Below are 16,459 nucleotides of genomic sequence, written 5' to 3' on the forward strand. Positions count from 1 at the left end.
GATCATGATCTGAGCCAAAGGTAGAGGCTTAACCCACTGAGCCACCCAGGCACCCCTCAGCTCAGGTCTTGATCTCAGGGTTATGAGTTCAAGCCCTGTGTTGGGCTCCATGCCAGGTGTGGAGCCTATTAAAAAAAAATTAAAAACTTTAAAACACAACATTTTAGATGATATATTCTATTGCTCAACCAATGACACTCATACTGTATTAGTCAGGACTTCTTTTGCAAGCAACAGAAATCCAGCTTAAACCAGTTTATAAAAAGAATACAGTGTACTGGCTCACATAGCTAAAAATTACAGGGGTTGGTTGGCTTTAGGCAAAGCTAAGTCTAGAGGCTCAAATGATGTCATCCAAGAACCCCTTTCTTTCCATCTCTGTGTTGGTTTCATTCTCAGGCAGACTCTCCCCAAGTGGTGTCAAATGGCCACCAATTTCTACAGAATTAAAACCTTCCAAGTTAGCAAGTTTTGCCTTTCCAACTAAAATTCAGAATTAGATTTTGACTGTCACGGCCTGGGTCATGTGGGTGGCCGTGGAGTGTGATTGGCCCAGCTTTCTGGTAGGGGACAAACTATAGTGAGTTATTGCTAATGCTATACATTTTTAAGTTGGATTATTTAAATTAAATGACCTTTGGGTATTTGGAGAAAAAAAAAAGATGATTCCTTGGAACCAACATTAATTGACATGGACAAGTGGATCAAAACTCTTAATTTAAGAAAATAATGCTTGGAATTTTGCATTTTGGTGATCAGAAACAGCTGGCCTCTGTGGGAATCCATGGGAAGGTAGGTGTAAATGTCCGGAAGGAAGACAGGAGAGCAGTGCTTGGTCTTGGGCCTGAAACCTTTGCTATTGGTCCAAATTGAGCAGGAAAGGCAAGGGGAAGGCAATCTCACGGCTGGGTGAAGGAAACCAGTGTGTGCTGTGTACCTACTAAGTGCTTTACACACACTACTTTGTTTGACCTTCACAACGAAACTGCAAGGTAGGTATTGTATTCCTATTTTACTGCTGACAAAAACTGAGGCCCAGAGAGGTGAGCCATTATCCTAGGGTCACACATGCCTAAGTGCAGGGCCAGGATTCAGAGCAGGCTGGCCTGGAGGCCTGAGGTACGGAGCTGACATCAGGGAGAAAGCTAACTCTGGTGACTTAGTGGGGTCGGTGTCCGCATTGTCCAGTCGCCCAGTGCCAGGCGTAATGAGCAACACTCCAGTGGAGTGTGTCATGTGAGCACTTACTCTGGCTTTTTATCTAGACCAAGAAAAGGGAGTGATGAGAGGACCCACTGAAGTTTCTGCAGAGAAACACACACCAAACCTACAGTCCGTATTTCCCCAGACCCAGTTTCTTCTGGGCTTGAGCCTAGGGGTGGAATCCTCCTCTACAGGAGAGAACCAGTGTCTTTATTTATTTATTTTTTCTGCCTTTCTCCTGAAGCTAATCCTAGAATCACTCCGAGAAGGAAGACTTCCTTTGCAGATGCTGGCTCCGGGTTCATATTTTCTGTCCAAGGACAAATTCCAGGGCCCTGTCCTTGTCTCCAACATCTGGGAGGTGGTCTTTTGGCTCCCTTCGGAGTTCAAGTTTCAGGCATGAGTTTGCAGCTCTGGATGACAAGAGATGTGCGATGGTGGGAACCCCAGGAGAGAGGAAGGGAGGAAGAAGCCACCCAGTGAGGAGGATCCCGGACAGGGCAGGGCTGGCTGGCTCAACCAGTTCAGCCTAGCCAGGAAAGGGCAAGTCAGATCTGGCTCAGCAGTGGCGGGCTGGGCTGGGGGAGTGGCGCTGACTCAGGGCCTGGCAAGTCAGGTGACAGTCCAAGGACAGCTGTTGCCTGGGTGTTTTTAGAAAACTTTGGCTGCCAAAGACTCATGGGCTGCTTCTGCATCTCCTCAGAAACAGGCAGTGGAAATGAGGACATCTTCTTTATAATAAACTCTAGGCATGGGGAATTAATATCTGGCCACACTCTGCTGATCCTTGCCAAAATTTGCCTGGAAGACAGGGCAGATGTTAGCCAAGAGGCCTCTGAATCCCCTTTGAATCCTCTGAAAATCACTAAGCTTTTCATCTTAGATCTTTTTAGGTACTTGTCAAGAATCCAGTGCAGAGGTTAAGAGAGCAGGTTTTGAAGTCTGGAGGGTCTGGAATCAAAACCCAACTTTCTCACTTATTATTTTACAACTTCAATCAAGTTTCTTAACTTAAAACAACATATATTAAAATGTCCAATATAGAGAAATTAGACATAATACTATGATGAATTCCTGTATATCTGTTATCCAGCTTCAACAATTACCAACCCGTGGCCAACCTTGTTTCATCACTCCTTGCTTCATCTCCCCTCCCTCCAATTATTTTGAAGGAGATCCCAGGCATCATCTATTACATCCCTCTTCTTCAAACTGTTTTTTTTTTTTTCTAAGTAAGCTCTACACCCAACGTGGGTCTCAAACTTAAGACCCCAAGATCGAGAGTCTCACACTTCACCCAATGAGTCAGCCAGGTGCCCCAGCTTCTTCAAATTCTTGTTTTCTCATCTGAAAATGGGCATTATAATAGTCCCTATCTTAACGTATTAATGTGAGAACATGCCTATAAAGGGCCAGCGTGGTGCAGGAACTGAGTAAATGACAACTTGTATTTTTAACCAAATAATAAAAACAGGAAAACTCTTGCTACCCTCCCATCTCTCTGCCTGTGCCCCTCTTTCCTCCCAGAGGCCCCTCCTTGTAGCATCCAAGGACTCTCTCCCCTGTCAGCACTAGGTCCAGTGCTGACGCTGCAACAGGGTTAGGATGACCGCCCAGCTGTCCAGGCCTCAGGATGGGCTGGGAGCGCTGGAGGCCTGAGTCCTGGGGAGAGGGTTTAGAGGGAGTCCCTGGAGTCCCGGGAAAGATACAGCTACAGCAGCCGTATGAGGGAGACTGGCAGACGGGGGCCAAGTGTGAGCAGAGGTACGGCAGGTCCATTCAGCAAGGTCAGCAGAAAATGAGAATGGTAAAGTGAACGTGGTGGAAACGTCAGGCGTAATGGGAGTCACTGTAGGAGTTCTACCAGAAATAAGTGTGATAGGATCTCGGTTGCAACACAAACTGATTTTGGCAAAAAGAAGCAGAAAATACGTTTATTGAAAGCTTATTGGGACGCTCTCAGAATTACTGAGGCTGGAGAAGCAGATGAGGAATTTTGGCACAAGCAGGTCGCACGTGCAGAGGGTGCGTGAGGCCCTCGCCACCGCATGCACACCACAGACATGCAGCCTGCCCCGCCAGGGGGGCAGTACTGGGCCTGGGATGCCATCCAGCCCTGGGGCTCACAGGTGCCCTGGGAACCATGTACTGCTGCTGTGCCCCACTGCCTTCTCGGGATGTGCCCCACGGCGCCTACTGCTCTGTGTGGTCAGCGCCTGTACTGAAGCTTTAGGCTGGTGCTTCGGGCTGGTAGAGCCTGGCTCACATGGCCACAGCCTGGATGTGTGTTTGGAGGGGGAGGGCGGGTGCAGGGGAAGGGAAATACAGTGGGAGGAGGGCTGTGCATCCTGGCAGCTTGCAGCGGAGCATTTGCTTGTCAAAGGAAGGGGATTCAACCTGGCAACCGTCTGCTCCGCAAGGAAGGGAGTGTGATATGGGTGAGGGCTGGGGGACGGCAGTGGTGCGAATCCATGCAGGATTTCCACGGGGCTGGCATGGACACCATGGCCTGGAGCAGGGCAAAAGGTAGTGGAATGCTGGATGTAGAAGCTACATGGCAAAGGCTGGTGTCCTCTCTGAGTAGTTTGGACAGTCGGCATGGCTGCCCTCAGATAACATCTCAGCAGTGTCTGACTCAACTGGTTTGTAGCATGGCAGCTTCTGGTACCCCATGCTTCCGCCCTCTTTCGGGTTCCAGGAAAGAGGTGGGACAGCTTGCAAGTAACTGGGCGCTTAGTCCAAAGTGCTGGAAGCAGGACTGGGTGAGGGCTGACAGGTGACAGCTGAGAGCTGAGCTCCCAGCTTCATTAACAGACATTTCTATGACGTCTGAGTTTCCATAATCAATCAATGTGATCAAATAAATCTGTCCCAAATTTTAAAATTTGCACAACTATTGTTATGTTATGTGGTAATTAGGCGTAAAAAAAACACCCAGAATCTATTCTTTTTTCAAACCAAACAAAATACTTAGGTTTTTTCCCTCCCTTTGCTATCACTCATATCTGCGAGGAGTATCAGTACCGATTTCCTCTATCGTCAGGTACAATTTTTTTTGAGATTTTATTTATTTTTGAGAGAGAGAGAGAGAGAGACATAGAGTGCAAGCATGTGAGCACAAGCAGGGGGAGGGGCAGAGGGCAGAGCACATTCCCCTCCGAGCAGGGAGCCGGATGTGGGGCTACATCTCAGGACCCCAGGATCGTGACCTGAGCCGAAGGCAGACGCTTAACCGACTAAGCCACCCAGGCAATCCTATCTCCAGGTACAAATGAATCCCCTCCTCACTTGTTTTGTTTAAAAATTTAGATCTGGTTCTCTACTTCCCTGTTCTTCAGTTTCCCCCTCTCTAAAAATAGGTAAATAAAAATAAAAATTTAGATCTGGAGGCAGAGTACTGAGTTAACCATCTTCCCCACTTATTTGCCCACTGACTACTGACATTTTTAATCTGTGCAAGGTCCTTCTCATTTTATTTTATTTCATATTTTTCCCTTCTTCCCCCTTATTGCTCACTCTTTCCGCAGGTTTCCACTGTAATGTGGTAATGATGTACGTTATTAAATATGTGCGAAACCTCATGCAATATAATTTTAATTTATGTTTTTAATTTATAGGAATGGCTTTGTACTAGAAATCATTTTGTTTCCTTTGTTCCAGTTGCTGAACATGCAGCTTGTTACTAGCTTAATATTGCTACAAAGTATTCTATAGTGTGTGGGGTAGGCCATGGACAGACCTGCTATTGGCCCAATAGTACAATGAAGAATTTTCTTACATGGTAGATGATAGGCCTTTGAATGCTGGCCTAGCCTCTCACCAAGCCTAATCCTATAAAAACTTAGTCCACACTCTGAACTCATGAGAACCCTCTTTCTCCTAAATGGTCTGCATTGATCATCAGAATTTGGGCATGTGTATGCGAGGAACTTGGAAGGCCTATGTTCTTTGCTTTACTTGGTTGCTAGTGATAAAGTGGTAACAAGGTAGCCTTGGGTCTGAGTTGTCACGTTAGTCAATTTTCTTTCTTTCTTATTTTTAAGATTTTATTTATTTATTTATTTGAGAGAGCATGTGAGCACAGGCAGGAGCAGAGGGAAGGTATAAGCAGATCCGTGCTGAGCACGGAGCCCAATGAGGGGCTCGATTCCATGACACTGAGATCATGACCTGAGTCAAAATCAAGAGTCAGATGTTTAACTGATTGAGCCACTCAGCACCCAAATATGAGCCAATTAAAAAAAATTATGTATTTATTTGAGAGAGAGCATGAGAGAGAGAGAGAGAGAGAGCGCATAAGCTGGGGGAGGGGCAGAGAGCGAGAGAGAGGAGCAGATCCTCCGATGAGCAGGGAGCCCCATAGTGGGGCTCGATCCCAGAACCCTGGGATCATGACCTGAGCTGAAGGTGGACACTTAACCAACTGAGCTACCCAGGTGCCCAGTATTAGCCAATTTTCAACCCCAAGCCAACCCTCTATGGTCTGAACTAACTCAATATGCATCCTTCACATTTTATTTACTAAGTCCACTAGTAACAGATGCTTAGATTGATTCCATCTAGCTGCCACAAATAAGGAACCTTTGTGAGGATTTCTCATGGACACACCCTGCATGGTACTATTGTGTCATAGGCATGTACATCATTTATTATATGTTGCCTCATTGCTTTCCAGAACTGCTGGACTGGACTGCACTCCCACCAGGTATGGATGAGAATTCATGTCCCTCCATATCCTCACCAACACTTGGTATTATCCATCTTTTTAATTTTTGTCATCCTGATGGGCAGAAAATACTATCTTGTTTGAATTTCTCTGATTAAAAATGAATTTGAATATTTCTTCATGCTTTCTTCTTTTTTTAAAATATTTTATTTATTTATTTGACAGACAGAGATCACAAGTAGGCAGAGAGGCAGGCAGAGAGGAAGGGAAGCCGACTCCCTGCTGAGCAGGGAGCCCAATGCAGGGCTCAATCCCAGGACCCTGAGATCATGACCTGAGCCGAAGGCAGAGGCTTTAACCCACTGAGCCACCCAGGTGCCCCATTCATGCATTCTTCTAATACTCCTGTGACTTACCATTTCTTTCCTTCATTTATTTTAAATTTGCATACATAAGAGGTAATTTTTATGTAATTTACTGAATAGGTTTAGTAACTTAAAGAATGGTTATAAGGCAAGGTTCATCTGGAAGGGGGTTTCTTCTCAATCAAGTACCAAATCACCTCAGTCTTAGGGAGCATCTCAGATGGTCCTGATTTTTTTTTTAAGATTTTATTTATTTATTTGATAGAGATCACAAGTAGGCAGAGAGGCAGGCAGAGAGAGAGGGGAAGCAGGCTCCCCGCTAAGCAGAGATCCCCATGTGGGGCTCGATCCCAGGACTCTGGGATCATGACCTGAGCTGAAGGCAGAGGCTTTGACCCACTGAGCCACCCAGGCGCCCCTAGATGGTCCTGATTTCTATAACCTGCCAGTGGTAGCCTGATCTGGGCATTTCCATAGGGTTAGATCCTCGACTCAAATAATGTTCTGTTATGGGTGCCACATTCCATTGGAGGGATGTATGCAAACCAAAATGGTAGCACTGATAGTTATCTGAGAGTCATCTTACTGAAGAGAAGTTAGTTTGGAACAGCTTCAAGGAAAGTACCAATGCCATATCTTCAAAGAGCTGAAGAGCCATCCCATGAATGTGAGGAAAAGTTCATTCTGTGTTGCTCCAGGGCACAGAACTAAACAAATGGATGGTGTTCCAGGGAAGCACACTTAGATTCAGTATGTGGAACCCTTTTCTGTCAGAAATACCCAGCGCTGGAGTCAGTCCTCTTGGCATCAGCAAACTCACTGGAAGTACTCAGAGACTGGACAGGTCATTGGTTGCTTAGGGCATTGCTGCGTGGAGCAGGAAATTAGTTTAGATGCCTTCCAAGATTTCCTCTAGTGCAGATGTGATTCAGTTTCATTTATATGTATTGAGCTCGTACTGCATGCAAGACGCTGGTCTAGGTATTCTAGGAGATATAACAGTTGTTCCTTAGATGGTTTACATCTTTCAGAGGGAGAGTATCAATGTTTAAGGGACCGCTAGTCCCAACGCAGGTTCTTTACATGGATTATTTTAATCTTCACAATAGCTTGGTTTGGCAGCTGATAACCCCATTTTCCAGGTGAAGAAACTAAAGTTTAGGATGACTAGTAATTGTCTAAGATGACCTAAATGAGATGGAACAGGAATTCAATATCAGATCTCTGTATCTCCATTGTATCATGCCACAAGTCTATGAATTTATAAGTTACAAGTGTAGCTTCAAATGTCTTGGCTTGGAAAAGGATTAAAGCATTCCTGCACCCTGGCTCTGCCACTCAAAAGTGCCTTTTCTCTCTAACTGTTCTCTTCTGATTTTTCGTGCTTCTGTTTTCCAACCATCTCATGCAGGCCAAGTTGCCATACCCAGTGCTCTCCCTTCCTGTCTCTGGGTTTATCTAAAGCCCTCTTTGCTCTTCAGAGCTCTGACTTTTGGTGCTGTAAAAATTCTAGTTCCTGTGATGGACCAAGTGTGCCTTATAGCCCTGTTTTGCACTGATACCCCCAGGGGGTTATGCTGCACATTTTCATGTTAAAAGAGAACCACTATGTTTATTTCTTGCTGCTCTCATTTTCTAAGTAGTGTTAATTGAGCAGTTACTACTTTAATACCTAGTTGAATAGCCAATTATTTGAAAATCATCATTTGCCTTGGATTTTTTTTGTTTTTCTTTAAATATTAAAAAAAGGTTAACTTACATATTCACATTTTTATATGCAAATATACAACCCCTAGGCTGGTTAGGGTTCCCACTCGATCCATAATCACATTAGAGTGGCATAAAGTTGCAAAGATGGATTTAGGGGAAGTTCCTTCTCATCTAGGATGTCCCCACGGATTAACAGAACTCATTTTATGTCTCGAAATATGTGATTTGTTAAGATTTATTTTCCTCTAGGTTTGCTTTTTTCTTCAAGGCAATGATCCTTAAATGGAAGAAGTTTTCTCAGTTCTTATGGTGGTAATAACATTGCTGAGGCTTAACTGAAGGCAGAACACTGCGTCATTTAATCCTCACACAACCTTATGGTAGTTTCTGTCTTATTTTCACTTTACACATGAGACAACAGGTTTAGAGATGGTAAATAACTTACCCAAGGTCTTTTTAAAATTTTTAAAAAGATTTAATTTATTTATTTGATAGAGACAGGCACAGCGAGAGAGGGAACAGAAGCAGGGGGAGTGGGAGAGGGAGAAGCAGGCTTCCCTCCGAGCAGGGAACCTGATGCGGGGCTCCATCCCAGGACCCTGGGATCATGACCTGAGCTAAAGGCAGACGCTTAAGGACTTAGCCACCCAGGTGCTCTGCAAGGTCACTTTTTAACAAAGGGACAGATAGAGAACCTTTGATTTACCAACTCGAGGTCCATTTTTAATTTTTATTTACTTATTTTTTTAAAGATTTTTATTTATTTGACAGAGAGAGGCAGTGAGAGAGGGAACACAAGCAGGGGGAATAGGAGAGGGAGAAGCAGGCTTCCGGTTGAGCGGGGAGCCTGATGCAGGGCTGGATCCAATCACCCTGGGATCATGACCTGAGCCTAAGGGAGACACCTAATGACTGACCCATCCAGGTGCCCCTCAAGGTCCATTTAAAATTTTTTATTTTATTTTATTTTTAAAGATTTTATTTATTTATTTGACAGAGAGAGAGAGAGAGATCACAAGTAGGCAGAGAGGCAGCCAGAGAGAGGGGGAAGCAGGGTCCCTGCTGAGCAGAGTTCCTGATGTGGAGCTCAATTCCAGGACCCTGAGATCATGACCTAAGCTGAAGGTAGAGGCTTAACCCACTGAGCCACCCAAGCGCCCCAAGGTCTATTTTTAAAAATCACCATGCAGGACCAATTGTTCCAACATAGATGGGTTTGGGTTCATCTCCTGGAATCAATGGTGTGGTTTTTTTTTTTTTTTTTTTAGCTGGGGTGGAGAGAGAGAGGAATCTGCTGCCTGCAGCGATTAGATTTTCTTCCTTTCTTCCTTCCTTTCTCCCGCCTTCCCTTCCCTGCCCTTCCTTTTGATCCCATTATTCCTTTTGATGATAGCATTAAAACTTCACAAGTCTAGTCAGTTCTGATTCTTGCTTCTCCCAATTTTAATCCTTCATTTTCCTCTCTTCTGGTCAACTTCTGTTCTTAGTTCAGTTTCTTTTAGCACCATGTTTCTCCCGTGATGGCTTATTTGCTTTGCTCATTTCTAAGTATTTGAACTTCACCTGTAATTTTTCTTTCTTTTTCCTTATTGTGCAATTCATTACCCTTAGCTCTTATGAATAATAGTAATAATTATATTTACAGAGTGTTTTATACCATACAAAGTGCATTTACTTGCATTCTCTTATTTAATTTTTGAAACAATCTCATGAAGTACCACACCCTTTTGACATATGGGGAAAATAGGCATGAGGTTAAATGAATCCATTGTCACAGAGCTAGCTAGTCGGTAGCTGAGCTGCCCTGAGTCTACATTATCTAACTCCAAGGTTAGTGTTCATTCCACTGTTCACATTACAGTTGCTCTATTAGCCTTAATAGCATTTGTTTACTGAAATAAGTTCTGTAATGGAGTTAGATGAGTTTTTCGTGTATTTCCTAAAATTGATAAAATTGGCCACAAAGGTATTATCTTTTCATTTGCTTCTTTTGAGTTTTCAATTTTTTCCCAACACTGAAAGTTTCTCGAAAATAGTATTGTTTTCTAGGGGGAAAAAAAAGTGAACCTCTGAATTTCATTTTCTTTTTCCTTCAATAAACATGTTTTGACTTTCTGATATATTTAAGACTCTAGGCAAAATGATGTATATAATAGTTACAGCTCTCAAGGAGAGTTTAATTGAGGAAAATAAGATATGTACATAAATACCCCTATGAAATGTGGAAAATGTATCATAAATGTTTAAATTAAGAGCTATGGGAAGAAGATATGGTTATTCACCAAAATACTAATAGTGGTTATCTCTGGGGGTAGATTTTTTTTTTTTTAATTTTAAAGATGTTTATTTTTAGGTAATCTCCATACACAACGTGGGACTTGAATTTACAATCCTGAAATCAAGGGTCACATGCTCTACCGACTGAGCCAGACAAGCACCCCAGATTTTTTTTCTTTTTAAGTAAGCTTTATGCCCTATATGGGACTCAAGCTCACAACCCTGAGATCGAGAGTTGCATGTTCTATGAATGGAGCCATCCAGGCACCCCTGGAGGCAGAATTTTAAATGATTAATATTTTTTGTTTTGCTTACCTGCAGGTTCTAAGTTTCTAAAAATAAATATGTACTACTTGTGAAATAAGAAAGGGTAAACAACTGATTTTTAAAAGTGCTATGGGAGGGATGCCTGGATGGCTCTGTGGGTTAAGCATCTGCCTTCAGCTCGGGTCAGGATCCCAGGATCCTGGGACTGCTCCTTGCTCAGCAGGGAGCCTGCTTCTCCCTCTGCCTGCTGCTTCCCCTGCTTGTACGTTCTCTTTCCCTCTCTCTCTCTCTCTCTCTGGCAAATAAATAAAATAGAAAAAAGAATAAAAGTGCTATGGGAGTTCAAAAGAGAAACAAATTCCTCCCAGCAAGACTGTTGGGGAAGACAGGCTATGGTGAGTACATTTAAGCTGAATCCTGAAGGGATACCGGTGGGCCGGTGGTGAGGTGGGGGTGCATTTCACGTGGAGAGAACCACATTAAACCAAGCATGAAATCAAGAAGATGCATAGGAACTGCAGAAAAGATGACTTGTTCAGTTTGTCTGGAGACCAGTCTGTGGAAGCTGGGATAGGAAATAAAGTTCACTGGCTAGGGCTGAGGTATCCCCAGAGAAGATTAGAACAAACACACCTAGTGGGCTGGGGAAGGCTCATGGGGCAGTCATTCTCTAACATGAAGTAGGGCTAAGTCAAGATATGTAGGCAGGGCAGAATATTGGCAGGTGATGATAAGACAGCTGCAGCCTCTGGGCAACCCGTGCTCAGCATCGAGGATGTCTAACAAGACCTTCCTCATGGATGTCCCTGCTGAAGATTGGGAGTGTGAACAAAGGAAACAGGCAATAGCAAATGGACAAAATCCCTGAGAATGGAGTGGTAGGTTTGACAGCAAGGTGATGATAGGACTGTCATTCAAGGAAAGAACTCCCACTTTTCAGGAGAACAGAGAGAGCCAGGGGCAGAGAAATTAGAGGAACTAATCAGGTATAGAGAATGGAAAATATATGCAGGAAGAGGAGTAAAGATGATCCGGAGTCAATACCTTTTGAAGCAGAGATTTTTTTTTTAAGTTTATGTATTTAGGTATTCAAGTAATTTCTACCTTCAACATGGGGCTCAAACTCATGACTCCAAGACAAAGAGTCTCACGTTCCTTAGACTGAACCAGCCCGGTGCCCGAGGCCGGTCCTGAAAGTTGAAGCTGAAGACTGGAAACATGATTTCGGTCAGCTGTGTGTTCTCTATATAAATATACCTATTTTCCTTCTTGGCTTTGCAAATATTTGGACTAGAGTCTTTATAGAGCAATGCTTTAAAAGGCATAAATTCTAAGCTGGTGCTAAATTGGCATTTTCTTTCACTAGGTTTTAGCATTTATCAAATATTATTTCATGATATCAATAATAACAAATGTTATTACCTTTTAGGCCTACATAGACCCCCATTTTATTCTTTCTTTTTTTCTAGAGTCAGAGATCTTTCATGCCTTGGTCATTCCAGCCACCTTCAGTGGTAGATACAGCTTGAAGCTTATGTCTTACTCCAGCAAAACTTTTAAGTAACTTTAGGGAAGCCAAACATTAAGTACTGGCTGAGCCTCTCAGTTCCCACCTCCATGCAATGTGATGTCCTGTAGAGGTTTCCTTCCCTTTTCCCTTGCACATAGTGCTAGCTCTATTAACGGTGTGACTTCTGGCCAAGCCCCTAACCTCTCTAAGCCTTAGACTTATCTGTAAATTACATGCAGGAGTTGAATTATGATTTAAAGATATGAAAGCTTGGGGCACCTGGATGGCACAGCTGGTTGGGCATTTCACTCTTGGTTTGAGGTCAGGTCATGATCTCAGGGTTGTGGGATTGAGCCCCCTGTTGGGCTATGCTCTGAGCTCAGCGCAGGGTATGTCTGGGATTTTCTCCACGCACCCCCCAACCCCCAACATGCTCTCGTTTTCTCTCTCAAATAAATCTTCCAAAAAAAAAAAAATGAAAGCTCTAACATTCTATGATTCTGACCCAATAATAAATAAAATTTGTTAATAAGTGTAATTAACTCCTAAGTTTTCAGAATATGGAGCCCATGAAGGAAAGGCTCTAATTGATAGAACTGCTGGAAACAATTGGGATAAAGCATAGTTTTTTAAAATTTATTTTCCATATTTAGCTGCCCTAATTCCCAAAATTTATGTAGTAGAATTAATCAGGCTTTCTACATTTAAAAATCATGACATCTGAAAATGCTTTACCATATTGGGGCTTGAGTTAACAAACCTTTTTTTTTTTGCTTAAAATTTTTTTTTTTTTTTAAATTTGAGGGCGCCTGAGTGGCTCAGTGGGTTAAGGCCTCTGCCTTCAGCTCAGGTCATGATCCCAGGGACCTAGGATCGAGCCCCACATCGGGCTCTCTGCTCCCTCTGCTTGCCTCTCTGCCTACTTGTGATCTCTCTCTCTCTCTGTCAAATAAATAAATAAAATCTTTAGAAAAAAAATTGTTTTTTAAATTTGAGAGAGAGTGAGCAAGAGAGAGCAGGAGCCGGGGCAGAGGGCGAGGGAGAAGCAGACCTGGGGCTCCATCCCAGGACTGGGGGATCATGACCTGAGCTAAAGGCAGACACTTAAACATTGAACTACCCAGGTACCCCACAATCAAACTTATTTTGAAAGGGAAAATCACGCTAACACTGAGGATTCCCTGAGGTACTCAATGTAATGCCTCAATTGATGACAAACCTGTGTAGCACTGACCATAGCTCATTTTGATTTGCATAGCTAGCTTGTATTAAAGTTGTTGGTATTAAGACACTCCCAACTGGAGGAAGAATGATCCACAGAGGATAAGGTTTAAGAGACCAGAGCAATCAGAAACTGAAGGGAGAAGTGTATTAGGGAAGATAAGCATTTTCAGTAGGGAAGCTTTGGGGGTGGTTGGGGAGGAAGAATATAAGCCAAGCCTTTAAAAAAAATGGAAGACTGAAGGCGCCTGGGTGGCTCAGTGGGTTGTTAAAGCCCCTGCCTTTGGCTCAGGTCGTGATCCTGGACTCCTGGGATCGAGCCTGCTTCCTCCTCTCTCTGCCTGCCTCTCTGCCTACTTGTGATCTCTGTCAAATAAATAAATGAAATCTTAAAAAAAAAAAAAAAGGGAGACTGAAATATGATTACCCTAACTATATCAAAGGCCTATTTTAATCACATATCACATACCCAAACATTTTGGGGGGAGGGTGGCAGGGTGTAAAAATGTAATTTTTACTTCTCTCTCCATCCCTGTTTCCAGATGTCTCAGAGTTTTCTCCTGTGTTAGGTTGGACCAGTCTACCAACTATTCAGCCATGACATCCTAGGTGTGCTTTGCCGCGGTGAAACACACTGAGAATGGCAAGGCAGGAGAAGGACTACTTCCCTACAGAAAAGGAGAGTGAGAGGGAAATATAAAGACTGATGGGGAGTCACAGAAGGAAGGGTGTAAGGCATACGAAAAGAAAGTGCAAGGAACAGGCAGTGTAGGGCTGGGGTTGGCTTCACTGTCCTTCAATTTTGGACATTGGTGGTTTGATTTTGGCGGCAGGAAGGGCCCTGCTTCTTCTGAATCGCGCTCTGGGCTCTCCCGTATTCCAAAAGGATCGCAAGGCCTGCAGTGGGTTCTCGCTGTAGAGCACAGCCCCGAAGCTTCCACTTTGCGGGGAGATTCTCCCTGCGCCCAGGTGTTCCTCAATCCTCTCCTCGCCCTGAAAGGCGGATTACATCATCTCAACCTAAGCAGCACCGCCAGTTTTTCCATGTCAAACTCCTGCTCTCCGGAACGTCAACTCTCGCTCTTTAAGTAAACCGGGATGGAGCTATAATGTTTCTCCTGACACGATTAGCCAGGGCACTCCAGGATGCGTGTCATTTTAGCAAAGAGCCTATTAATGACCCCACGGCGCCACTTTTTCTCGCGCTTACGAGCTACAGCTATACAGGAACACACGGCCATCCAAGCCTGTCACTGCGCCAAGACCTTCAGCTCGACGCACGCGACAAACGCGACCGAGAACAGCCTCAGCGCAGCTCGGAGGGCGACCCCGGAACGAAAGGAGGGGTGCCAAGAGCCTACTCCAGCGTGCGGCGCCTGCGTAGTCACCAGGCTGCGCCTCCCCCCGGGGCGTGCTCGTAAAGCTACGCACCCTATCAGACTGCCGCAGGGAGCGCGCCCGCGGCCTCGCCCTCTCCCGCCCCTCCCCTCTCTCTTCTCCACCCGGCCTTAGACTGGGGCTCCGAGACCAGGCACTCCACTCTCCACCCCCGCTTGCCCCCACACCCTCCGATGCGCGTGCGCAGAGGCGATCCGCAGGGCGAGGGCGCGAGGGAAGGGCGGGCGTACGTCCTTGCGTGCGTCTCAGGCAGCGCGCACGCCGGCGTGAGAGGGCACGGGGAAAAGGTGGCTTTGGCCGGGGCGGCTCGGCTTCCTGTGGCTATGTAGCTGAGCTCGTCGGCTCCGGGTCCTCCTTCGCTGCCACCGCCGCGTCCTGGCGCGGAGTTTCTGCTCGGGAGAGAGACTGTCCTCACGTCCGTCGCGCTCCCTCGACGGCAGAGCTTGCTCGGTAGCCCGTGGGAGCGTCCCAGCCGAGCAGCCCTGAAGGGGGAGGGGAGGCCATTTTGTCCCGACCGACTCCCCGGAACCGGGCGGAGCGGCTGGGAGAGGCTGCGGAGCCGCGGTCGCCGCCCTCGGAGGCACCGGACGCTGCCACCGTCGGGGCTTCCTCGACGAGGCCGTTCGTAGGTCTCCCCCGCCCTCTCGAGCCCTCGTTTTTCCCACGCTTCCCCGGTACTCCGGCCTGAGAACGCCCAAGTGAGGAGTTGGCCGTAGTGAGAGGGACCGATCCCTTGGGGCCGCCGGCGGCGAGAGCCTGAGCCGCTCCTCCCAATGGCGAAGAAGACGTACGACCTGCTTTTCAAGCTGCTCCTGATCGGAGACTCGGGAGTAGGGAAGACCTGCGTCCTTTTTCGTTTTTCGGATGATGCCTTTAATACCACCTTTATTTCCACCATAGGTAAGACCTGTGGGAATAGGGTGTACGGTGTGGGTAGCTGCAAACCGGTTTTTTTTTTTTTTTTTTTTTTTTTTACTCCAGACATCTTGCTTCCCGTAATAAACGCCTTTGTTTCAGTGATTCCGATTCCAAGCGACAGACCCAAGTTAGTGTTTGAATCGACATCGAGCTTACTGGGGCGGGGTCTTCCCATGCCTTCCATCCGGTCTTTTGCTTTCAAGTCTCCTACTCTGTTCATTGCCTCTGTTGCAAAATATGCAGCATTAACCGCGTCCCAGAATGCTGTTTCTTTCAGCGACTGGACTGGGTTTTTCCATATCTGTGTGGCGTTACTAGATGTACGATACTTGTAAGGGATTTATTTTAGTGGTTGGGATTGAAGCTGTAGTAGTCTTTGGTAAAGGCCTGAATTTATACTTCAGGGCAAGGAGAAGATTCCATATGGTCATAACTTAGAGTAAACTTGAGGGTTTGTGTGAGGAATAATTAAAGCAAATTAGAGGGGAAAAGTGAGTTCCCCCGCGTTGACTAATCCATTGATGTGTCAAACAATCGGAGGCTCTTCGTGCTTGGGGTGGGACTCAATGGCATGTTTGCCTCACAGTGCTTTTCCAGACATCAACAGAAGCAGTAATCTAAAAGAGATGATCAGTTTCTGTCCTCAAACCCGAAAGAATGAAGTTCTCTCTTCTGTTTGACTTTGCGCTACAATTTACAGGAAAACATTTGGCCAGCCCTAGCCCTAGAACTTCTCATGTACTTTCACCTCATGTTTCAGAATTACTTAGTGTGGAAGTTAAGAACTGAAGATTGACCTTTTTAGTCGGTTTCCCATTTTGGAAAAGAAAAGGGAAGGCTCTAGGAAAGTCCCTTTGGACTCTGGTTAGAAAATTTAGTGGAATTAACGCGACTTGGTTAAATGAATTGTATGTGAACTCCACC

The 16,459-nt window shown here is 45.2% G+C and overlaps 1 protein-coding gene across 1 annotated transcript in view; it reads left to right on the top strand.

The window, feature by feature from the left end:
* The first annotated feature begins 14,909 nt into the window (after positions 1–14,909).
* Positions 14,910–16,459, top strand: part of RAB10 (RAB10, member RAS oncogene family) — an 87,863-nt gene continuing 86,313 nt past the window's right edge. Inside the window, exon 1 of the mRNA XM_032866989.1 lies at positions 14,910–15,517. Within this exon, the coding sequence (XP_032722880.1) occupies positions 15,391–15,517 (127 nt within the window). The 5' untranslated portion in view covers positions 14,910–15,390. The remainder of the gene's footprint in view (positions 15,518–16,459) is intronic.

The sequence above is a fragment of the Lontra canadensis genome, unplaced genomic scaffold (assembly GCF_010015895.1).
Source record: "Lontra canadensis isolate GAN:19392208 unplaced genomic scaffold, GSC_riverotter_1.0 scaffold32, whole genome shotgun sequence".
In the NCBI taxonomy this organism is placed as follows: domain Eukaryota; kingdom Metazoa; phylum Chordata; class Mammalia; order Carnivora; family Mustelidae; genus Lontra; species Lontra canadensis.